This window comes from Lathamus discolor, chromosome Z (genome assembly GCF_037157495.1).
Source record: "Lathamus discolor isolate bLatDis1 chromosome Z, bLatDis1.hap1, whole genome shotgun sequence".
In the NCBI taxonomy this organism is placed as follows: domain Eukaryota; kingdom Metazoa; phylum Chordata; class Aves; order Psittaciformes; family Psittacidae; genus Lathamus; species Lathamus discolor.
Genome location: NC_088909.1, coordinates 25762899 through 25788496, shown reverse-complemented (window position 1 = coordinate 25788496; position 25598 = coordinate 25762899). Strand labels below are relative to the sequence as shown.

General features: G+C 53.5%; 1 protein-coding gene across 1 annotated transcript in view; it reads right to left on the bottom strand.

The window, feature by feature from the left end:
* Positions 1-25598, bottom strand: part of LOC136005913 (hydrocephalus-inducing protein-like) — a gene marked incomplete at its 5' end in the record, with an annotated part of 80628 nt that overhangs the window by 5776 nt on the left and 49254 nt on the right. Inside the window, 2 exons of the mRNA XM_065663803.1 lie at positions 1337-1501; positions 3379-3468. Coding sequence (XP_065519875.1) covers positions 1337-1501; positions 3379-3468 — 255 coding nt within the window. The remainder of the gene's footprint in view (positions 1-1336; positions 1502-3378; positions 3469-25598) is intronic.

The following is a 25598-nucleotide window of genomic DNA, read 5'->3' as shown; positions in this document are numbered from 1 at the left end:
AGGGAAGGTTTAGAATGACTGGACAGCTCTAAGGGGGCTTGTAGGCTGAGGGAATTCTGACTGTTTGAAGCTGTCAGGGTTGTGAGGCTGAAACAGGAAGGCTGGAGCAAAGGTGGCACCTGGAGTGGTCCCTGCGGATCTGAAAGCCACAAGATCCCATTATGAGGGGATACAGAACCCCCATCTCCCACGCATGCTTTTCACACCTCCTCCATGCTGTCAGCTCTCCTTCCGCTACCCTGCGCCTACGCCTGCTCCTTGTACTGCTCCATCATGCCATAAACCACCCTCCCTGACTGCTGCGGCTGCACAGCCACACTGCACAGGAACTTCTTCAACCTTCCCAAAGCTTCTCCTGTGAAAACCAGTAGAGGCTGGAAGCAAAGCTCTTCTCAGTAGAGATCATGCAAGTTAGTTGCCTCTCATTTGTGCTTGTGTGCATTCCTGGTATTACTTCTTTATTGCACCAAGACATTCATTATTAATTGCATCATTCGAGCAGTATTTTTTTCTGCTGACAGCCTGAGACCCAAAAGTTTGTTCCTGCAGAAGGGGCACAAACTAGCGGAGGAGGAATGTGGATCCTTTTGCTAAACCCCCTTCTCACATCACTAAAACCAATGAGAATTTATCCAGTCTGGCGGGATTTCCCCAGCTCCAAACACCCCAAGCCTTAACCAGGCTTGTAGAGCCTGAAGAAGGGAGGGCTCTGGGGAGACCTTAAAGCACCTTCCAGTGCCTAAAGGGGCCAACAAGAAACCTTGAGAGGGGCTTTGGATAAGGGCCTGTGGGGACAGAACAGGGAAGGACGGCTCTAAATTGACGGGGGGGGGGGGGGGTGGTGATCAATATGGGATCCTGGGAAGAAGCTCTTCCCTGTGAGGGGTGGTGAGGCTCTGGCACAGGTTGCCAAGAGGAGCTATGGCTGGCACAGGCTGCCCAGAGGAGCTATGGCTGCCCCATCCATGGCACTGTTCAAGGCCAGCTTGGATGTGGCTACCAGCTCCCGAAGCTGCACTCAAGCCATAAGGCAGACCTAGAGGAAATGACACCCAGAAACTCCCATTTGTGCAGGCAACACCCAGCCAGGTTTTGACCAGCATTTGCAGGCTGCGAGCAGCAGCCGAGCACGAGCGCAGCGCCTTGAGGATGGATTGACCGGGCACAGGGTCACTCAGTCCCATGTCTTCTCCAGGCATTAGTGTTGCTTATGCCACGAATGCCTTCTTTCCTTGTAGACAACAGCCATAGATCATTTTCCCTGGAAGAACCCCTGTACGCTCTACATCCCACCAAGATGAGAGGCACAAAGGCACACGTCTGCCCCAGCACTCACCAGTGGGGATTCTTTACTCCCAAACACCGCAACACGTGCAACGGTGTCCTGCTTTCCCGTCACCTGGACTTCCAGTGTGAACGGGATCTCCACCGAGCTCTGAGGCTGGATAATCCCACGGGGCTCAGGGCTGGAGTACCACACAGCAGCAGCATCCTTGTTCTCCTATAAGGGACAGAACCAAACACGGCTTCAGACTGACCTTTGAGGAAACTTTCAACTCTTTAACATCTACCACAACGCCAACTCACACACGTGTCTAAAAATGCCTAGGAGAAAGCAGAAAGGCACAACTCAAGATGCAAGACATGTATGGGTTCAGCATCCTGAGGGGGGCCAACAGCTGCTGCCTCCACAACCCCCCGTCCCGTGCTGGCAGCCTCCTTGCAGCAGCTTTTCACAACCCTACAAGTTCTCCCGCATTGAAAGCATCCCGAAGACTTGAATATAATCTGCTTCCTGGAGAGTTTAAGCTGCTTCCTGGAGTTGATATTCAGGTAGCTTCCTGTTCCCAGCAAACCTTTAGGGTTGAATACGAACCAGCAACATCTTAACCAAACCCGGTTTTTCCCTAACAAACCCCTAGGTGACATTGGAGGCAGGAGGCGGATGCGATGCCAAACCTGAGGAAGAGCCCAGTAGCAGCCTGGAAGGTTGCTGTCGTTCACAAGGGTCAGCATCTGCTGGTAAGGGACTTTGAGAGAGCATCGTCCAAAGGTCAGAGCCGGGTGGAGCACTCGCAGCGGGGGAATTACACATCTAGGCAGAGAGATGAGCAAAAGGGAATTAGATTCTGACACAGCGTTGCTTACTTGTTTACTTCTCAATGAGCACCAAATGGAGCACGACCCATTTGTCACCGTCAAATAGACATTTGATACGCCTACAGTGAGAAACAGCCTTCAACTTCTTTTTACCCAACAACCTCTTGCAAAAGAGGGGCAGACCCTGAGTCTCAGCATCACAAAAGCTGCTCAGTGCCCAGGCAGAGCACGGTGCCCTGTCCCAGGTCAGCTTTGCCCCTCCTTTGCCCCAGGAGGCTCGCAAGGACCCTCTCAATGGCCCCAGCGAGGTGTGAGCTCTGAGGGAGCTTTCCCACCGAGGAGCAGCGCTCGCCAAGGCTCCAGGAACACCAGACTCCAGTGTCTCAAGGAAAACACCGCTGTGTCCCTGCCTGAAATCCAGCCCTTTACCCCAGCAACGCAGGGTGCAGGCCACCACCTGCCCTGCGCCGTGAGCGATAACCCTCTCCCAGGCCCTGTGGCTGCCTTGGTCCTTTCCGCACGGGTCCGCACGCCAGCTGCTCCCATTTGCACTTGTTCTACACAACTGCAGCCCAGGCACTGACTGCACAACTCTGCCCGGGAGAGGGAACAGCACCGGTGAAATGCATCCCTCTTGCCGTTGAACTGACGCCCACCGCAGCACAACAGGCCTGAATGTGGCTGAAGCAAGAACAACTTTGAGCTTAACTCCGAGAACATCAATGCTCAGCAGAGCCAGACGGAAGCACAAAAACCTGAGCTCACCTTCCACACCAAGGACTACTTTGTCTGTCACAAGATCTCGCCTTTACTTTTCCCTCACCAGTCCTGCCCTAAGCCCCTTGCCCGTCTGCACGGCCCCTCCTTAACTGAGGCAGACAACAGCTTGCAGCAGCTGCTTGCTGTGGCCCAAACCAGTCCTGGATTCTGGCCACAACCCAGCACAAGTCCAACACTTGCAGGAAGGAGGAGAGGCGGCCCTTTGGAAACATTACACCTCAAGCCCCCAGAGCAGGCCGATAAGGAATATAATCACAGTTTCCTGTAGGAGAAGGCCCTGGGCCATGCCTGTGCCTGAGCACAAGTGCTGCTCATCATGGACTGCTTTCCATGCGCTGCTGTTCTCCTGTCTAGCTGGGCAGAACTAGCTCATTGAGCAATGCTCCTCGTTTGGAGCTGGAGCCAGCCAGCTCTACGCAAGGCAGCACCACTTGCTTCTGGCAGATGCATAGGGAAAGAAGAGGGGCTGCAAGGGAAGCGTTGGTACCTGGCTCTGACGGGCAGTGATAACACCTCTCTGCCAACACCATCCACATCAACCACCAGGGCCAGCTTGTATCTCTTCACGGTGTTGGAGCACAGGGTGACCTGGAAGACAAGAGCATCAAATACTTCATCACTCCCAAAACCCATCGGCCATATGCAGTGCCCTCCACATCTCCTTCCACAGCAAGGAAAGGGAGGATTTAGTAGATATGAGGAAGATGAGGTATCAGGAAGAAGTTCTTCCTTGTGCGGGGGCTGAGGCCCTGGCACCGGTTGCCCAGAGAAGCTGCGGCTGCCCCATCCCTGGCGGTGTTCAGGGCCAGTTTGGATGTGGCTTGGAGCAGCCTCGTCTGGTGGAAGGTGTCCCTGCCCATGGTAGGGGGCTGGAACTGGATGAGCTGTAAGGTCCCTTCCAACCCAAAACAGGCTAGGATTCTGTGATGTTTGCCTTTAATTCTTCTGCTGGTTCATGTGTAGAGCACAGTCTCTGGCAGTAACAGAAGTCTTTGGACAATACCAGAATTACTGAATGCGCTTTGCGTTGCCAGGGCAGATGTAGAGCCCAACACTAGTGCCCAACTCTTACTCGCAGGATGCTCAGAGCCAGCAGTGCTAAAGCCCCCTCAATGCCACCGAAGCTCCAGCTCCACCTCTGAAGCACACAGGGCTGGACTCTTCGCGTACCTGGATATCCAAGTGTCCCTTGGCGCAGATGGTCCCTGTGCAGGGCCTGATAGTAAATTCAGCTGGCTTCTTGGCACCTGGGGCTCGCTTTCTCCACGACGGACCAGTGCTGTCTGACACCTGAGCAAAACTGGTCACGCTGGGTGCTCCCGAGCCGTCCCCAGGAATGCGAAGGTTGAAGTTGAAGGGCACCGAGGAAGTGTTAGTGAGGCGGCAGCACAGGGTGCGAGGAAAGCCTGGGAAAAGGACACAACAGGAGTTTATTATCCCGTGACTCCTGGGGTGGACATCCTGCGGTGATAAAAAACTGCGCTTGGAGTTTGCCTCCTTTCAATGGCAATTACAGCTGATTGAGAAGCTCTGTGGGGAAGTCGTCGTCAATGACGGTCCCTTTTACGCTTGTCACACAGAAATGCCACTCTGACACAAGTGTCTCTAACTGTGAGGAGCTCTCACCTCCCCCAGACCAGCACCAATTCCTTCTCAACCATGACGGTGCATCCAGAACATTTACTCTCAAAAGTCAGTCCAGAAAAGTCCCTGTGAACTCCACAAACACTCCCACAGTTTTCGAGAGATAAAAGCAGTATGTTGTCATCAAAGAGATGATCCAGGAAAGGAAAGGAAAGATGAAATTGGCAGCCACAGCATGATGCAGAGCACTCTGAAGCAGTTTCTCCAGACAGGAACCTCGGTGCATCTCCTGGTTTGGGACAATCGAGACTGAGCCTGTGGCAGCTCACGGCCCACTTCACTGGAGGCAAACCTGATGCTTGCTCAAGAACAAGCAGGACCTGTGTCTCACCCTCCCGAAGGAGTGGGGACAAACGGCCATGCTGCACACCGCCTTTCATTACCCCACAAAGGCTGACATGGCTTCAGCTTTGGTACTTGCTTTCCATAATGGAAGCCACTGAGACAATCGCAGCTGATCTGGGGGGTTGAGTTCACATTTAAACTTGAGACCATCTCAGTGAGAAGTCCTTTGCGAGACTGAGGTGGAGAACCAGAATCTGCATCTCAGTGGAGAAGCTCTGGGTGCACAGCCGCCAGCTCTGTCAGCAGAGCTGGGCTTTTGGTGGGGAAGGAGGAGCCCATGTCTGAAGACATGGGCGCCCAATGCGGAGCTACTGCTTGGCCATGTTACCTGGGAGCTGACAACGAGTTGGCCTCACAGCACTAATTGATTTCTCACGCTAATGGTCAGGTGGGTAAATGGTGCCCTTGCCTCACCACAGCAAAATTCACCCAGGGCACCTACAACTTGCCTTCAACTCCCTTCTCCAGTTGGCCGCGGACAAGAAAGACTTTCACAGTCATTCTGTGGCTGAGGACTGGCAGATTGGGGCTGGACTGACTGTGAGGGACACCAGAGAACACTGACTTTCTACTCCCTCCGTTCTATTTGAACCATTCAATTGGCTCTGTGCCATTCTGTCTGGTTCTGTTTGATCTCATGATGGCAAAATACTGCCTAGCAGCTGGCAGTCCTGGTTTTGACATGCTGAAGGCGGCTATGGAGGAACACAAGTGACAATGCTGTCCTGGACAAGTGCTCCATCTGGGTAAGGCTCAGACCTCCCACCCTGCAGCCCAAGCCCAGGGCACACTCACCAAAGGAGACTTCACCGAAGCGGAGGGACGATACATTGAAATGAAACGCCGGCCCAGTGACACAGCCACTGTGAGGACAAAGGCAGAGGAGACATGGCCTCGGTTAAAGAGAACTGCAAAGCCTTCAGCTTTCCTTACCGTTCCGGTGGGTAAAAGCCGGCCTGAGAACCTCAGGGGGTTTCACATCAAGCCCTCACCCTCATGCTCAGCACAGCATCCAGGTGGACGGGAGGCAGCCAAAGCAAAGCGGTCAGCAGCCCATAGCTGCTTGTGGGGCTTGGGGCACAGTGTCATGCAGGGTATGCCCCCAGGTTGTTGATGGCCTGAGGAAGGACACCAAACAAGTGATGGCTGCGTGCCTCAGTTTCCCCATCTGTAATGTGTTGGACACAGGGGTGTCCCCAGTAAAGCACACTCAATGTAACTACCCTTCCCAGCCACAGCTTTCCTGCTTTGGCATTTCTTAGCTGGAACCGCTCTTCCCATGGAGTACAGGAACACCTTGCTCAGAAGATCTTGATCCACGCAATCGTTATGGGGGCAGGACTTTGAGACACGAAGCCGGAGGAGCCCCAGACATCCCTTGACAAGAGCCGCAACAGCTCAACAGAGCGGACAGTTGAATCTTGGAGGAAAATATCAGCCAACCACCAGGGCACCAGCTGACCCATCCAAGAGCAACACGTCTTAAACCACCCAACACAGAATCGTCAAATCATCTACGCTGGAAAAGACCTTTAAGATCATCAAGTCCAACTGTCACCCCAGCGCTGCCAAGCCCACCACTAATCCGTGTCACTAAGGGCCTCGTCTACACGGTTTGGGAACACTTCCAGGGATGGTGACTCCACCACTGCCCGGGGCAGTCTCTTCTAATGCCTGACCACCCTTTCGGGGAGAAACTGTTCCTAACATCAAGTCTAAATCTGCCCTGCGCACACTGAGGCCGTTTCCTCTTGTCCTTTCCCTTGTTACTTGGGAGAAGAGACCAGCCACCTCCTGGCTCCATCCTCCTTTCAAGTAGTTGCAGGCATAACGGAACCTGAACACACCGCATCTCCTCACCTGCCCTTAAAGTCAGCAGACTTGAAGGCTCCAAACTCCAGGACTCACCAACATCCACCTGAATCACCACGTGAAGCTGCACAACACCCATTAATTTATTTCATGGTTGATGCCAACCAATGCCAGCTCTGCCTCTCAGCTCAAAATCAAGGACCACAGCAACTGGTGTGTTCAACCCAACCTATTCCATGGCTCCCTCTTGCTGACAATTCCACTTCACTTGCTGCTGCGGTCGCAAGGAGTCAGCGTCAAACTGGAGTCAAGGTTAGTGTGGGCTCCTAGTGTGGAGATGCCAGGATGAGAGCCAAGATCAAGACCTCAGACAAGCCTTTTCTTTCTCTGCTCCATCAGCAAATGAGATAGGTGGGAGATGACTACCCAGAGAGAGCTACAGATGTGGCCGCCAAGCTCTTAGAACCCTCCTCACCTCACAGTCAGCGTCAGAGGCTCAGGGGATCCCTTCACATTGAACTGGAATTCCTCTGTGAACTGCCCCACGACACTGGCATTGAAGGAGATCCAGATGGCCTGATGATCAAAAGGCAAAAGCATGCCCTCCCGGGGGCCAAAGGTGAAGCAGGAGCCCAGAGCTCTCTCCGGAGGGACCACGCTGAAGGGAGTCTCAGTAACTCCTCTGTTGAGCAGGAACACCTGCAGCAGCAGCGAGAAGGCAACATGGAAATACATGAGGAATCCTCTTTGCTTACAGAAGGCTCACTTCTTTTCTAGTTTAGCAATTAACATCTGTAAAAGGCAGAAGATGCTGAGCGCTGCTGCCAAATACAACAGGACGAGTTCTGCCTCGGGGATTTTTTCCATGCAAAGCAGGGATAACTTCACACAAACAGAGCCACTCTGGGCTTATTCCCCTGACACAGAGCACTCCACTTGACCTGCAGTGCCAAGCGCCTGCTCAGCACCACCAAGTTGATTCAGACCCATCCCACAGCTCCACGAGGCTCGCTGCTGCCCGAGAGCCATCCGGATCCACCCCATGCCCTGCGCCCCGTCCTGCTCACCCTGTAGCTGTGGCTTGAGCCAACAGTCACCTCCCCGATGCTCAGCTGGTCACAGCTGAGTTGGACCTGGGGCCCGACGCCTTCCCCGCTGATGCACAGGGGCAGCCTGGTCTCACAGCCTGTGGAGGGAAATCTCTGTGAGTGCAATTCCCTCTGCTACCCGGCACTTTCCAGGTTGTCTCAGTGCTGCTGCCGGTCCCTGGGCTGGATGGAACCAGCTCTAGATGCTCCAGGACAAGATACGGGACCCATCTCGTCCCTCAGGACATACGCCTTGGGGCTGCTTTCTCATTTCTAACCAACCCCCTGGGCCGGTGTCTCAGAGAACCACAGAATGGTTTGCGTTGGAAAGGACCTTAAGATCATCCAGTTCCAACCCCTTGCCATGGACAGGGACACCTTCCAATAGAGCAGCTTGCTTCAAGTCCCGTCCAGCCTGAACTTGAACATTGCCACGGGTGGAGCAACTTCCTTGGGCAGCCTCTTCCAGTGCCTCACCACTCTCACAGGAAAGAATTTCTTCTGTATATCTAAACTAAATCTCCCCTGTTTAAGCTCGAACCCATCAGCACTTGTCTTATCTCTCCAGTCCCCGATGAAGGCTCTCTCTCCAGTCATGGGAAACCAGCCTTCTCACTGAGCAGATCACATAAGCCATAAATGTACTGCTAACGTGCACATCCCTTGGTGCAAAGGCAACCGAGACCTCAAGGCTTACAGCTAAACTCCAAGGTGGGTCCTTTCCCTTACATTTGCTAGAGATGACAGAGCACAAGATCTTCAGTCTGAAGGCTGCTCTCAGCCACTGAAGCAGCCTAAGGTGCCTGAATCCTGGCTCAAATTTTGGATGAGCTCTCACTGCCATCCCAGCCTACTCTGCACACAAAGTGAGCAGCACGAGAAGGAGGAGAGAGCCACGCCACAAAGACTCATCTTGGAGGTAACTGGTCTACAGGGGCCTGGTGCTCCTTCACTAAAGCTGTGTTGCAAATGCTGGCAAAGCCATGGCGGGAAAGCTTATTCCTTCACTGCTTGGTCACTTCTGGGATCAGGAAGGCAGAGCCAGGCATCCTGAGCCCTGGCCTCCGACAGGAGACCACCGGGAACCACGGGGACAGCGGCGTGTGCCAGCACTGCCCTGTTGAGCCCTCCAGAACTACATGAGGTCCGAGTGGGCTGGAAGAGTGTTTCTACCTCCTCTGTGGGAACAGGAGCAGGAGGAAAGAGCTGTACCTGAGATGTCACAGTAGACTGTCTCTTGGTAGACTCTGGCTTCTTCGGGCTTAAAGATCACATTGATTTCAAGGGAAGAATTGGGCAAGACATCTCCCTCCTGAAACAGAAGTGACAGCAAACCATTTATCTTCAAACATCACATTCTTGTTTCCACTGCAGCCCTGGAAGCCTTTATTTAGAGCATCAGCAAAGAGCAAGGAGCAAGCAACGCTTGTCAACAGGATTTACAGAAGAGCTTGGAAGCAGCAGCTTCCCAAGTCCCTCGCCTTTACTGGCACCCGGAAGGGGCATTTTGTTCCCCTCAGAAGAGACTGAGCTCTTGCTCGCGGATTTAAGTCTGGGCCACGCTACCAGTTTCTGCAACTCTCTGCTGCTCTCGCAGAGGATCCTGGCACTGGTGCTCAGTCCCAGGAAGCCCTGCCACACATTTCAGGAGGCATCCCTGGTTTCTATAGGCTCTCACTTCCTGTAACTGGTTTAAGGAAAGGCACCTCTCAGCCTTACATGGGCTGCAGGAGCAACCAAGAAGAGAACAGCAGCCCCTTCCTCGGAAAACAAAATAGAAAAAATAAACTACTTTCACCCACTGTAAAAGAAAGAAGAGGTTGGGATTATTCTAGGGTTTACTCCAAGATGAGAAGGGATGCTGCGCTGCTCAGACAGCAGCCATTCTTCATCTCAAGACCATGCAAATACTCAGAAGGCAGGCTCTGGCTGATTGAAGGCCATGGGGTTTTTGCTGGCATCACCAGGAAAGTGAGCAGTTTTCTCTACCTATCTGCAGTAGAACTCAAAAAGCCCGTTTAAACCTGCCAGCCTCGTGTCCAGGCTCACAGACGACACCGGAAGGGAGACTCAGACGTGGTATAAATCCAGGTTTTAGGAAGGGATTGCTGTGCTTGGGCTCAATTTGGCCCCCTTTCCACCCAGGACCATTGCATTCTGCAGGTCAGTATGTGAACTAACAGTGCACCAGTGTCCTTTCTTCACCCCCGCGCGCTACGTGGGAATGTGTCCTTACGGAGAATAACTGATACCTCTGAACACTGTGAGGACACTCATGAAGTGCCCTTAATTCACAGCCCTTGCAGCAGAGCCCAGCCTGGGGTCGGCTCTTGCCGCTGTTCAGAAATGCTTTTTGCAACAAGTGCCCCTAGCCTCACCAGAAACCGGATGTCTCCTCTCTTGGCACATCAAGCAGCTGATGTGGGATCTGCCAAGGGACTTCCTTCAGAGATGAGAAGGAGGAGGAGCAGCAGGAAGGGAGGTTCTCAGCCATCACTTACCATGGGCACAATGGTGAAAATATCACTGCAGAAAGGCATGGAGCCTCCCTGCACCTCTGTCCCCTGGTTCTGGGAGCTGCAGATGGGAAGGGAAGGGTGTTCTCTGAGAGGGGGGACCAGCCCGTGCTCCGTAGGAACATCAACCAGCTTGTCCTCTTCCAGCCTCTGCAGCCTGTGCCATGGGAGAGACGAACCAAGCAGATAATTGAATAAGCAGCAGATTTGCAAAGCCTGTCGTGTCAGTGCACGAGCAGCAAAGCACTCGGCGAGGAAGAGCAGCAGCTCAGCACAGGGCTGACCCTGAGACACAGGCTCCCACATGGATCCCATTATTGCCGTTCTTCCCAGCACAGCAAGGAGTTTTACTCCTCACTGACGAGCTAACAAGAGGTTTCTTAAAGCTGGCAGCCCTCAAGAAAAAGCCTCCTGCATTGGGAGGGGAGAAGCAACTGGCTTTCAGCTGCTCGTTACCAGCATCACACTTTTCCCCTTCCCTTTTGCACCCACAGGGGTGAGGAGACAGTATCTGCACTGCCTTCCACCAGAGGATCCCGGTGCACTTCCAAAGCAAAGCAACGGATTTGGGCATCCCATCACTTCAGTGACACAAATGGCTTTCTGAGCATGAAAACAGAGGTGCCAAGAGACGAAGGGACTCTGCCCAGCATCACCTAGTAAAGAAGTCAGGACCAGCATCTCTGAATGCAAACCCTACGTGGAATCTTGAACCACCTCATCTTTTCCCTCGTTTTGGCCTCCACTGCAGAGCTGTGATGCACTTAACCTCTCCCTTTATTGGCGACTGCAGCAGAAATCATTCTAGTGTTTAAAGATCACAAGCGGGAGATGAAAGGGGAGCCCTGCTGCAGAGCGGTTGCTCCTTGCTGGCACACTGCTGTCCCCCCTTCACGCTCCAGTCCCCTGGCCATGAAGAACCAGCGGGTGACAGCACTGGGGGACCAGGGGAAAGCTCCACGTGCAGCAAATCGAGGCAATGCCGTGTGAACGATCATCACCCAGCTAAATCCAAACGCAAAGAGAAGGGAAACAGGCAAGGACGTTACTTGCTGCACACACACTGAGCCTCGCGCACATGCTGTGCATGAGGAGGGCTTCCACACACTGGCGTGAGCAGCCCTCAACTCAAGCTCCGTCAGCAGGCCAGAATCACATCCCCAAAAGCGCTGCAGGAGGGACACCTTCTAATGGGCTATGTCTTTTGGGGTCACATCCCAACACAGGCTCCTGCACTGCCTCCTCTCAGGAAAAGGCCCTCTCTCCTCTGAGATCTCAAAAGCTTCTCTGACAGCAGGACGGTGACCTTGGACCATCCCCAAAACTACGAGTAAGGAGGAACCAAGCGTCGTGCTCAGAGTCAAGGACAGAGACTGGCACGACAGCAAGTCTCATACGTAAAAAATCAGGTTGAAGTGAACTCTGGGGAAAGCTGGTGGCTTCTGAGGGGACAGAGGATCACCCAGGGTCCAGTCCGAGACAGGCAGGTGGGGAGAGATGCTAAAGAAATGGTCCAGGGAAGAATCAAGGCAAGCTCACGAGATTTTCTTTTAACTCAGTGCGTTTGCACAGAACTCACACACTGTGTCATTAAAAACAGACAACAGTGGAAAACTAGTTCTGGCCTTTGAGGCATTTCTGACCTAATTACGCTGAACTTGATGTGCTCAAAGCCCTTGAAAAGTGCTGCAGTTCAAGGCAGTTTCCTGATTAGCTCTGGGTTCAGACTAACTCCTGTATATCTGCACCCATCTGAGCCTGAAAAGTCGCACAAGGATTGCCCAAGTCACATAAGCTTTAAAGTGTCATTTCCAGTTCATCCCCCCAGGCTGTGAGTGTTTCTCTGCTGCCTGAAATGGCAATTTCAAAGCTTTGCCAGAGACACCCTTGGAAGAACCTGCCCCATCTCTCACCACCACGACGACACAGGTTGCTGAAGCCCAAAAGCACTTCCAAGTCCTGGCTGCCCTCCCTTCCCCGCAGAGCCCTCCACATCTGCCCAGCCTATGAGGAAGGGGAGAAACACCTCATTGGGCCAGAAACCAGGACACTGAAATGCGATTCCCCAGCCTACGGCAGGACGGCCTCCACCTTCTGGGCCAACCAAGCACTCTACCCTGCCTGTGACTGGAAAAGGAGCCTGCCAGCTTATCAAAGAAGAAACTGCTAGAGTATCACAATAGCTGTGCCACCTGCAGCTCTTCAGGGCTACTGCTCAGTGCAGTCCCAGGTACCGAGTGCTGACACCTTCCTCAGCCTCATGGACCCTCCGTAGTGCACGGATCTCTGAACTCAATAGTTTGCCGCTCCCAAACGTGAGTTTGCCCTCTCAGGCAATCCAGTGATTGCACTCAACCTTCTCTCCCCAAAACATCATCCTCAGCTGTAGCACGGCTGGGACTGCAATGGCAAGGGTTAAGCTCCACGCTGTGCATGGGTTTACGTGCCCTAATCCGTTCAAAAGCCCCAACAGCCCTCTGAGACCGTGTGTTAGTTTTCCCCTGGGGCATCTATCTTTCTGAGACGAATCTCTCAAACAAACCTCAGCTTCTGCCGCTCCTCCTCTTCCAGATCAACAAAACGCTTCCACTGGAAGTGGGCCGTGATGGCACTCTGATTGTGGATGACCAGGGATCTTAGCTTTGACAGCGTGACAGAAGTCTTCTCAACTGTCAAGGAGCTCTTGTCAAGCCTGATGTTGACATTTACAGCTGTTCCACAAAGGCTTTTGTGAACATCTTCACCTGGAACAAAGCAAAAGCAAGTCTCGCCTCATCTCACTTGCTGACGGAAGTACAAGGAACAGAGCAATCTGCAGGCAACAGAAGAAAGAGCTGCAGTTTTGAGCTGCATAAGCAGTTCCCCGGATCAGGACACTTAGCATATCCTGACAGCTGCACATGCTACAGCATGAGGATGTCCTGGCACCACCTTAGGCACCTTATTTTGGGGGTCGTTCGTGGAGATGTATCTTTTCAGATGTGCCCGGGTGCCCTTTGGGCTGCCATCCCACTCAGGTCACAGGGAATTCTACATCCAAGTCACTCAGTGATGCTGAGGAGCGCCACCTCAGACATGCCTTGCCCAGGGTCTCCTGCAGGCAGGAGATGCCCCCAGTGTCGTGTCATCCTCATCTCCTGGTCCTGAAATACTGGGCATAGCTCTGATCTCAGAACCCAAGCGGGAGCATTTGAAATGCAATGGAGAAGGGCAGAAACAACAATGGAAACTACAGAGCAGCTTCTGTGCTGAGCTCTGCACTCAACAGGCTGCTACTGGGCCCTCGGATCCATCTGCCAACTCCTTCTTTGGCTCCTGCTACGGTCACAGCCAGGTGCCTCACCACTGCCCGCACATTCTTCCTTGTCAAACGTGCTGCTGTTACCACTTCACCACCGGAGAAGTGAGTCCCTTCACTAGGGTAAGTGTCCTCTGGAAGGCTGGAGACTTACTTCCAGCACCAGAGCAACACGCACAGCAGCACAGCCATTTCAAAGTGTTTCTCCAAGGTGGTGTTCACGACCTACCTTCAGACATCATTGCACCCTCACATTACTGACTCCAGCCAGCCCTAGCAGCAGCTTGCTCATAAACCTCACCACTAAAGAACTGCTGCTAACAAGGCGGTTTCTACAGAATCATTCCCAGGCTACAGCAAAGCTCAGAGCACCCTAATGGCTACCGCTGCCACAGTTACTGCTCCTCCTGGTCACAAGTCCTCAGCATGGCCCAGCTCTCAGCACAGCACCAACTGTACCCATGCAGCACATCACAAGAAGAGGGTCTCTACCTCAAAGGCCTTCCCAGGAACTGTAACACAACAGATCGGGATGAAAAGCAATGGCCCGTCAGGAGAGCTCTAGGGGACAGGTTGCAGGCTCTTCAGAGAGCTCTCTTGCACGTTAAAAGCCATCTCCTTTTCAGTCAGGCTCCCTGCTGTGAGTTCTTCTGCAATGGAGCACCCAGAATATTCGCCATCGCCCCCGGTGCACCGTGCGCAGGAAGATCTGCCTGCCTTGTTACAGGCTGAAATATTCCAGCACAGGAATATCTGGCAGCCAGCAGGGGAGCTCTGCTCTACTCAGCGTGAAGGAACCTTGCAGAAGGCATTCAACAGGACAATGAAGCCACCAGATGATGACAGACAGCGCAGACAGCGCTCTGTTTCGAAGGACACACGGAGGGTGCACCACGCGCTTACCTGTGTCATAGTGAACGATCATTGGACTCGTATAAACACCAGTCTTTGGTGGGTGGAATTCCACCGTGACTTCCATCGCTTCTCCAACGCCAAGAGTCCCAATGGAGGGATCCACAGAGAAAGGGCTGCAACACAAAGAGAGAGATCAGGACTGTATGGGAGATCCGGGCCCTCCGTTAAGTTTGCAGTCTAGTTCGCTTCAGCTCACTTGTGCAAGCAAGGAGCAAGCAAACCACAGTCGGTACAAGAAAACCAGAACATCCAGGATCAGAAATAGAGCGGGTGACTCTCCCTGCTGAAAGAGAACCAGACCTCAGAAGATCCCGCGGTATACCACGACCCCAGCCCCCCACACTCTGCACCCAGTTCTCAGTTCTCAGCTCTTCACCTCTGCACACGTGCAATCCAGTTACTCAGAATTCTGCTTTTTTGTGTAGTTCACTTAAAACTTTCCTAATGCTTCCCATTTCTTTATTGCAACTTGGGACTGAAATAGTTCATTGCCGAAGTTCGGGAACTCTTAAAACCCTTGTCAAGGAGCTCTCAACACACGCTCTATTACCCAGTAGAGTAGTTGGCAAGCGCCTTGCAAATAGATGCTAGACTTCACTGGGTATTTACTGTGGTGGTGCCTCTCACCAGCTCATTGCTTGCCTGTTTCTTGATGCTGTGTTTGGGATCCGTGACCTGAGCCCCTCGAACTGTCCTCTGCCACACAGCACCTTCTTCAGCAGTCAAGCTGCCTTCCTACCTTGCCTCTTCCAACCCAACAGCATCAGACCTGCAAGATGCTGCGTTGGAGACACCACTGCAGTGTAAAACGTGCTTGCAGAGCTTTCTCAAAACACTGCAAGCAATGGCAAACCCCACGTGTCCTGCCCATCTCCAGCACCTCAGATGCTCTGCCTCCTTTTTCTCACAGTTTACAAGCCCATGACCACGCAACAGCGTTTTGCGCAAGGGATGAGCTCCTTTACCTCAGAGTGGTGATGCTGTAGCAAGCCTCCCGCTTCCCCACGTTGCGCACCAGCAGAGTTTTCTGGGTGCTGAACCTGACTGGACACTCGGAGAAGTTCAGCTGCTCAGGGAAGTCCAGGCTGGCTCGGGCACCTATGGCTCGGATAGGCACAAAGAACTTCTCCCTCTCTGTGATGATGATAAGCTCGTCGAAATAATCCTGCAGGGAGAGAAACAATCTCAGCACAGTGCCTTTAGCACCATGCCCATGGCAGAAGAAGAGCTGCTGGTTTCTGTGACTCTCACAGTAGCATTCGGCAATGTACATGCACTTTTTACCTTCATGGCCTTTCATTACAGATTATTTCACAAGCAGGGGCAGCCAGGGACCATGGGGCAGATCCTCTTTAGTTTCTACAGGCATGCTGCCCGAGGGTAGGCCAGAGTATTGAACTACATTTAAGCAGCAAACAGAAGATGAGGAAAAGGCCATGCACAGGCAGCAGACTCTCAGCCCTGAAGCCAACAGACGTTACGTTAAATATTCCACCACTGAAGGGGAAAACAGCCTGAAACAGGCAAGAGCCTCCAGCCTATGGGAGCACAACCTTCACCCCCAGGAAAGAGTCTCCCCCAGGTCTAGATCCAGTGCAACTCCACTGAACGCAGGCCACTTCTTCAAAACCCACACCACATGCCTGCTTTGGAACCCAGCCCTGCAGGTTCACCTTCCCCTCAAGGCGCCATCTCTCGGGACCTCCACTCTCACCTTGTCCTCATCAGGTCTGAAAAGGATGCGGTAGGTTGAAGACATGCCCGGTGCTACCTTATAGTCCTCATTACTCGGGCTGATCAACTCGAAGTAAGGAGAGTTCCCCAGGATGACGTTCAGCAGACGAGGAACCTGCAGGGAAGACACAAGTAGGATTTTGTCGCTTGTGGAAACATGAGAAGGGACCAGGACAGGCCATGTGACATCCTTCCTTACCACCTTTCCAAAACACTTTTAGCTCTGAAGCTACACGCACGTAACACACGAGGGTGGACTTGAATCCCTTCTGCTGAGCTACACAGCTGCAGCACAGAGACAGTAGGAACAACACGCCCTGCTCTGAAGGCAGCAGGAAGGAGATGCAGTACCTCAAGTCACCTGCGTATTCAACAAGCCCAAAGAACATGCTTGCTTCTGCCTGCACACATCCATGCAGTCATACCTCTGGAGGGGGAATGTATTATCTGAAGGCAAACCAGCGTGCGTTATACGGGGAGGGAAGGAAGTCACTTCTGACACACCAGGGTGGAGCGGGGTGGTCAAGCTGCGGTGCTAGTCATGGCGGTGGACCAGCAAGAGAAGCAGACCACAGACACTCTGGGCTTCCTGAGAATAAAAGCTTACCTCAAGAGCAAAAGGACGAGCGCAGGAAGACAAAAGAACAACCCCAGGAAGAAGCAGATGGCTAAGAGAATTTAAAGGGGGCTGCAAAGCAGCAAGGGAGATCCGTAATACAAGGAAAGGCTGGTGCAGAGATGAGAACACCCAACGTGCCTCTACGATGGATACCACAGGCACGGAGACAGCAAACAGACATTCTCTAGCACACAGGCAGCAACGCCCCAGCACCCAATCTCATCTCAGAAAGCATAACAAGGAGACTTTGAATGGCAGGCAGCTCCACTGATGAACACGACGAGCCTTGGAAAAAATGCAGGCTCATTCTGCACCCCTGACCCAAGCCTGGTGACCCATGGCCAAGGCAGCCCTGGACGCTCTAAACACCCTTTGCTCCCACCAATGCCCTGGGGCAGCAAGCTCCAGGAGCCCATTTCCCACTGCAGCCACACGTTCTGGTCGCCAAGTCCCTTGGCACGTGAGCCCAGGTGGCAAAGATCTTCAGCAAGAGCCACCCAGGATGCCTCTGAGGGTGCTGAGGAGCAGCCTGAAGACAGGAAAGCAATTCGACAGCAAGTAGGCAAGAGCAGTAAGCATAGAGTGCAGCACTTCCGTATCGGAGTGAATACAGAGCACCTATTGGGCTCGATTACACTTTGCCTCTGTTACACATTGCTGCTAGCTGCACTTTTTAGGGGGTAGACAACCTCAGCTACCACGCAGGATACATCAGTAGGATTCCGAGGAATGTGGGAAACTCGTGAGACAGAGCACAATGTTCCTTTTCTCCAGGACATGACCAAAACCCAGCAAAATTAGAACATAATGAACTCTCTTGGGATTAGCATCTCTATCTTTGTGCATTTAAATATGCCAAGGGTTTTCCTTAGAGCTGATCTGCCTTTTACACCAGGGCTCTCCGACGCCTGAGGTTGTACCAGCTTCACAACTGATTCATTTTGGGTAAAATCAACAGTTCACACACTGCCTCCCCTTCACAGGGCATAGAAATCCCAAGCTGCAGCTGTTACCAGTCTATTACGTTTTATTGGGAATGGCACCAACATCAATGCAGGTGTTGTTTTCCACTTGGGAAGCACGAATAGAGCAAATTCACTGTTTGCCTCTTTGCTGGTACTTGGCAAAGGCAAATATTCTGAGGTGCTGCACGGATGAGGGAGCAGCTGAAGCCAAAAGGCACAGTGGGAACGAAGCAGAGCAGTAGGAAAAGAGAAGCTGAGGCCCATTTTAATAAGCAAAGGGCACACCTGCAGCAAAGATTGCCCAAAGTCACTGTGAACCACACCAGTGGTGTCCCTTGGGCATAGGTACCCACATTGCAACTTCCCAGTATGCCCAAGCTACACCAGGAATGACACAGTACTCTCTGGGAGTAACTGAGGGACCATACCTTCATCCTTCCTTGCCAAAGGCTCTTCCATGCTCTACCACGTCCCTGTAAAACCTGTTATCTCAGGAGATACTCTGACTTCTCTTGCTGTTCCTCCCCCTACATTAAGCCCTGACGGTGTCACTCCTTTTGTCCCCTCCTTTGTTTCTCCCAACAGGGAGATTTGAGGAGGGCGTTAATTCACCTGCACACTTCCACCTCCCCCCCGCTCCCCGCTGTGCCCTCCTCTCACACACACGTCTTGCTCTTTCTTACACAACCGGATCCTGAATTACGCCTGTTTCTCACCTTTCTCTGCTTCTAGCACACTTCCTCTTACGTACCAAGAGAATCCCTGTGCGGAAGAAAGCGCTCCGCGACAGGACGTTGAACTCAGCCCCTTTCCTCCCTCCTGTCTTTTCCCACCAGCTTGCTCTTGGCACATGCCTCACTGGAGCAAACGTTTCCCCAGCTGAAATTCAAAAGGTCTCCATTTCCCCCTCTACAGCAGAGCAGAACAAAGTTGCTGCCACTTCTCAACTTCTCCCTGCTCATTTTTCTTAGGAAATCTCAACAGGATCACAATCTTTCCCGTTCAAGTTGGAGACCTTCAGGAGCACATTACCCTGCCTGTGCTGGGATTCTCCAAAGAGAAAGCACAGCCACGCTGGCTTAGAAACACCTGAGCAGAACCGAACTAAGCTTAGCAGGAGCCTCAAGTGGCACCTCAAGTCCTCCCCTTTAACTGCTGCTGCTAAGCCAGCCTGTTTCCCCTGCTCTTCCAAAACACCCAGCCTGGAGTGCTAATGCCAGGAGTTACAACTTACTCCAGCACAAAGTGGAGAAAACTCAAGCCCTGTGCTTTGACACGGAGTTGCACACAGGGGGCTCAACAGGCTGAGAGAGGGAAACATGCCCTGCCAGAAACCAAGATTAACCAAGGAGCCACCGGGACATGGTGCACACTCGCGGTAAAGCATGACAGCAGGCAAGCACTGCCCAGCCCTCGACATTCCCATCAGTCCAGGGCTTTCAAGGGGAAGCATGCTGGCTCAGAAAGCTCCTTTGGCTTAGTTACCACCAGTGCGCGGCCAAAACCAGCGGCAGAATCCCCAGCATGGCAACATTTCCCCCATCTTGCAGAATCACGCTGCTGAGACATTTTATTCTGGATGCGCTGCGCTGCAGCAGGTAACTTGCTCTGCTGCACACCACGTGAATTCCACTGCTCTCCTCCTCCAGCCCAGTGCTCAGCCTCCACAGCCCAGCACTTACCCTGTCGATGTTCCTCAGAGCTAGCGCCGCTATGTAGAACTGGCGGGGAACGTAGTTCTCAAACACCACCTCGGATGGGAACGGCTGGAACAACCTCTGGTCCAGGCCAACTGCTGAGAACTGCAGATGCAAGACAGAGCAGAGAGAGCTTCAGCTGCTGGGAGAAAGATTAACGAATGAAGATCCCACACTGATCTCCAGTAAATACAGTCTCTTGGTGAGTACATCTGCCCAGCTCACACTAGGAGATGGGAGCCCACCCACCTCCGCTCTCAGCTCACAAAACGTTTCTGGACCATGTTGAGCAGCCTCAAGCTAAGAAGCTCTTTTGCAGGCTGTTTCTCCAGGCTGCCTTCTCCAAAAGGCAAAGCAGCGCCCACCTCCAGCAGAGCCCTCTGCTAAGGGGCTCACTCAGCTCCAGACGCTTGCTGGAACAGTCACGAGCACTCAGGGAGCAAGCAAAACCCAGGAGTTTCCAGGAGCCTCCACAGGAAACAATTTGCAGGTGAACTTCCCTCTGAGACAGCGAGACTGAGTCCCACGCATCCCAAATATCTTTTTGGTTTTTTGATGCAGACCCGAGAAACCAGTCGGAAGACACCAGTACCAGGGAGGAAAGGCCAACAAGAAAGTAACAGGGCAGGAGGGAAACAGACAAATGAGGTGAATGCTGGATGGGGATGAAGTTTCAGCTGAAGTCTCAGCATCACGGGGCAACTTGAGCTAGACTGCAATTCGTATCCCCTTTCCCCACGAGCTTTAAGTTGATGCTTCACTGTATTCTCTTACTGCTCGTTTCTTGAACACCGCTGCAGAAGCAGCTCTGGAAAATGCACGCAAAGACCAAACGCTGACCCAGCAGAGGCAGTACTTGGAGATAATTCCTCCCTGCTTGCTCTCCCCTCTCCCAGCTGCACTGCTGTCACTCGAGAGACACAGGCAGCTCTCCCGCTTCTCCACAAAAGCCACGCTCAGGCCGAGCCCAGTAGCTGTAGCACTGCCAGTTATTTGGGCGCCCGTCTTACGTGTTCCCACCTCCTGTGCTGCCTGGGGCAACCCGTAACCGATGTGCTACATCAGGTCTCTTGCTGGCAGCTTTCTGCTCAACAGCCTACCTCAGTCATCCACCCACCTGGACTGTGTGTTAGACTGAGCAGTCCTGCAAGAAAAGCAGCTTTGAACATCCATCTAAGAGAACACTGATCCAGGCAAAGCGCATCCACTCTTCTCTGCCCAGCAAAACCCACCCACTGCAGCAGAGGTTCCACTGCCTTTGTGCAGACCAGGACTTCAATGGCTCATTGGAGAAATGTGTTTTTTGCCTTTCCCCCAGCAGAAAGAACTCCACCACCACCAGTTGGAAATGACAACAGGACCTCATCACCAAGCTGCTTGGGTAAGCTGGAGGCAAGGCTGCCACAAGCACGTGCCCTCTTCAAATGTCACATCAAACGGCAAGGAGAAGAGCAGGGAAAGGCTACCTTTTGATGGGAGACTTCACCCATGTCCCGAAGCTGGGTAGCCCGGGGCCACCTCATCTCCCGAGGGCTGGCCAGCCTCTGCCTGGTGGTGAGAGACTCTTCTGCCTCTCTGACCAGCTTCGGATTACGAGATGCTACCACTCTGCTCTGGAATCCATCCGCCCTTCTGGAGGACCTCATGGGCCGGGGGGTCTTGCCACTGGCCATGTCGCAGAGGTCGCCTGGAAGAAGCAACAGTTGGACAATCCACAACCCCAGAACCTTAAAACCCTGGACCCACGGAACCCTGGAACCCCGCAACCTCAGGGAAGGGCTCTTAAAGCTCACCCAGTTCCAACCCCCTGCCACGGGCAGGGACACCTACCACTAAGGGCAGGTTGCTCCAAGCCCCGTCCAACCTGGCCTTGAACACTGCCAGAGATGGGGCAGCCACAGCTTCTCTGGGCAACCTGTGCCAGGGCCTCACCATTCCTGGCACACCCAAAGGACACAGCTGTGTCTCCAGCCTCTGGCATCCTTCCTAAGCGGAGAACACAGGGCCTCCCCACCCTCATTCATGATTAGACCATATTTAGGCTCCATTCATAGACGTAAAACCCCACAACAAACAGACCCTGAGCCAAAACAGCCTTTTGCTCTGGGGGCAGTCCCACGAGCCACACAGACGCACCAGGCGCTACTGGCACTTCTCACCCTCTCTGCAAGGAGCCTGATGATGTTTCTAACTAAGTCAGCACAGAGTTCAAGACTCTGATTAAGAACTATAGTTTCTCAAGGCTACTTTGCCTGGCTCACGTTACAAAGATTATCTGGCAAAAACGGCTCCTTCCAGGCAGGAAATCACCCCACTGCCCAAGAGCATTTCTCCATGCAGAAGGACGCCCTAATTTTCACTTGTTAACACCCAAACTCCAGGCTCCCTCCAGGCACTCCAGGCTGCCACAGCAGGAAAAAAGCAGGAAACCATCGAAGGCACATGAGCAATTAGCTCAGAGCTACGTAAAATCCAGGATGATATTCCCTCCTGCTTCCCTGTGCTCCACATCACCTCTGCTGTGTGCACTTGCTGTACACAGCAAGACAGCATCTAGGCAAAGATGGCCATTCCCTGCCCCTCGACTGCTCCCCACACCCTGCAAGCAAGGCAATCACTTCATTCCTTTACTGCCAAGGCAGCGACAGCATGGCACGTGTTTGTGGTGCCGGGCCCTCCACGGCTTCAGGAAACAAGGCTACCGTTTCCTTTTGTCCTTGCAAGAAACTCCAGAGCTCTGCACTGCCCTACGGACAGGAGGACCTGCTGCAGCAAGAGCTGAGATTTAGAGCTGGAAATAACTCCTTTTCAAGGGAGAAACCTAATGGGGATGATCCAGCATTAAGCTGGGTTTCAGTGGTTTCTTACCGGGTCTTAAGAATAACTGCCTTATTCGTTCCAATTCTCCGAGCTGTGATTTCACTTCACTTGAAACGAACCCTGTCGTCGCCCCCACAACGCTTATTTCCAGAGGGCTTCCAACCTCCACAGCCCAGCCAGCCCAGCAGCTTCCCCCCGCGCCCTGGAGCAAGGCTCTTCCACAGCCCCAGAGCCTGCAGGGACCAGCCTCCCAGAGGAGCAGGAAAGGAGCACAACGGAGCAATCGGGCACATCTCCCTGCAGGGGCAGGACAAACCAGCCACCAGGACGCAGCACCCCTCCAGCCCACCACCCCACGGCTCCCTGCTCCCCACCTCAGACAGCCAAGGCTCCCTTTGCTGCAGGACCTACAGCCTAGCTCCAAGTCTCTACCCTCACTGCAAGTTGCACGGCAATTTCAGAGCCCGTTCAAGCCCTTCTACCTGCCCAGCCCTGCTCTTAGCCCAGGGATGTTTAAATCCTGCCGGCTATCACACAACTGCCCCATCCCTGCTGCCAGCGGAGCTGCCTCCTCCCTGCCCAGGGCCAGACGCTACCTGAGCACGGGTGATTCACGCTTCTCCTGGAGGATTCCTCCGTGCGGGGCCCAGCCTTGGCTCCTGAATGCCCTCGCGCTGCTCGGCAGCTGTGGGCAGCTGCAGGGACAGGAGCCGCCCAGGGACGCCTCGGTGTGGCTCTTGCCCACCAGCACAGCAGCTAACTGCTGCTGGGCTGCCAACAGCCAGGGGAACCTGGGCAGCAAAGGACAGGGCTGGCACCTGGGCTGCCCAGCCCCTCTCCTCAACGCTCTGGCTTTGCCAGCTAGGGCAGGGTTTCACCAGCGCCTCGAGGAAGCAGAGCTCAGAGCCTGACAGTAGCTCAAGCCTGCTCCTGCCTCAGCGGCTCAGCAACTCCTGCTCTCACTGGGCCACGGCTGCTGCTCGCATTTAACAGCAGCAGCTCCCCTGTACGTCACAATAGGCGAGGGCCACACGTGGCTTCCACGGCCACCGCAGGGCCTTGCTAAAGCTACAGCCTTGCGGATCCCTGCAGCCCCCCGACGCCTTCAATGTCTCCCCCGCAGTGAAGCCCTGCACCAGGGCTAAAGTGCACCTTACAGCAGCATTTGGTCACGCTCCGTGAGCGACACATAAATTGCTGGAGACACCGCAGATGAGCCAAGAATTTCTCTGCTTCAGCAGGAAAGAAAAAAGCTTCCGCACTGACTACAAAGCAACCATTTAATTCCTACTTTGCTGGCCCACGAGGAGCCCCGCCACACCAGGGCCATGGCCAGGCTGCCTTTGGGGTGACCCCTGTTGCTGTCCCTGGTGAGCACCCGTCGATGACTTTGTACCCATTAAGCCTGCGCACACGGGCACACGCACCACACAAGGCCACCCAACTGCCCGGGGCATCTCAGCTGCCAGGAGCTTCACACGTTTGCAGCACAGCGTTTGCCAGAAACAAAAGCTTCCCATGAGACTCGGGGCCACAGGCAAAGCAAATCCTCACACCTGCCTGGCGGGGAACGTGGAGCCCTCACTTTGAAACCAACACTCATCATCTGGGCCTTTACAACACAGGCAGGGAGGATATGAGCCCCGAGTGCTAACTGGCTCTCCAGGCAGCCAGCCTCTGGAAACACTCCAAAACATGTCCCGCACCATGTCCAGCCACGAATCCAGCTGGAAACTGGAGAGCTCAGGCAAAGACACCTCAGGCGTGACACCCCTGTGTGCTGAAGGCACCAAGGCAGAAGCTCTCTAACTAAAGGAAACCTCTTACAAAAGCTCTACCACAGCTGACATCATTAATAGGAGCCCACTAGTAGAGCTTCCTGCTATTTCCTTCATAACCTTCAACTGCCAGCCAACGCTGAGACAGCCCAAGCTCCCTTCCAGGGTCATAGACTCATAGAATAGTTAGGGTTGGAAAGGACCTCAAGATCATCTAGTTCCAACCCCCCTGCCATGGCCAGGGACACCTCACGCTAAACCATCCCACGCAAGGCTTCATCCAACCTGGCCTCGCACACCGCCAGGGATGGAGCACTCACAACCTCCCTGGGCAACCCATTCCAGTGTCTCACCACCCTAACAGGAAAGAATTTCCTCCTTAGATCCAATCTAAACTTCCCCTGTTTAAGTTTTAACCCCTTACCCCTTGTGCTGTCACTACAGTCCCTGATGAAGAGTCCCTCCCCAGCATCCCTATAGGCCCCCTTCAGGTACTGGAAGGCTGCTATTAGGTCCCCACGCAGCCTTCTCTTCTCCACGCTGAACAGCCCCAACTTGCTCAGCCTATCTTCATACGGGAGGCGCTCCAGTCCCCTGATCATCCTCGTGGCCCTCCTCTGGACTTGTTCCAGCAGTTCCATGTCCTTTTTATGTCGAGTACACCAGAACTGCACACAATACTCCAGGTGAGGTCTCACAAGAGCAGAGTAGAGGGGCAGGATCACCTCTTTCGACCTGCTGGTCTCGCTCCTTTTCATGCAGCCCAGGATATGGTTGGCTTTCTGGGCTGCGAGCGCACACTGCCGGCTCATGTTCATTTCCTCATCGACCAGCACCCCCAGGTCCTTCTCTGCAGGGCCGCTCTGAATCTCTTCTTTGCCCAACCTGTAGCTGTGCCTGGGATTGCTCCAACCCAGGTGTAGGACCTTGCACTTGTCATGGTTGAACTTCATAAGGTTGGCATCAGCCCACCTTACAAGCGTGTCAAGGTCCCTCTGGATGGCATCCCTTCCCTCCAGCATATCAACCGGACCACACAGCTTGGTGGTCACTGGCAAACTTGCTGAGGGCGCACTCAAGCCCACTGTCCATGTCAGCGACAAAGATGTTGAGTAAGACCGGTCCCAACACCGATCCCTGAGGGACACCACTCGTTACCGGTCTCCAGCCGGACATCGAGCCATTGAGCACAACTCTTTGCGTGTGGCCGTCCAGCCAGTTCTTTATCCACCGAGTGGTCCATCCATCAAATTGATATCTCTCCAATTCAGAGAGAAGGAGGTCGTGTGGGACAGTGTCAAACGCTTTGCACAAGTCCAGGTAGATGACACCAACTGCTCTACCCTTGTCCATCAATTCTGTAGCCCCATCATAGAAGGCCACCACATTGGTCAGGCAGGATTTCCCCTTAGTGAAGCCATGCTGGCTGTCACCAAGCACCTTGTTGTTTTTCATGTGCCTTAGCATGCTGTCCAGGAGAATGTGCT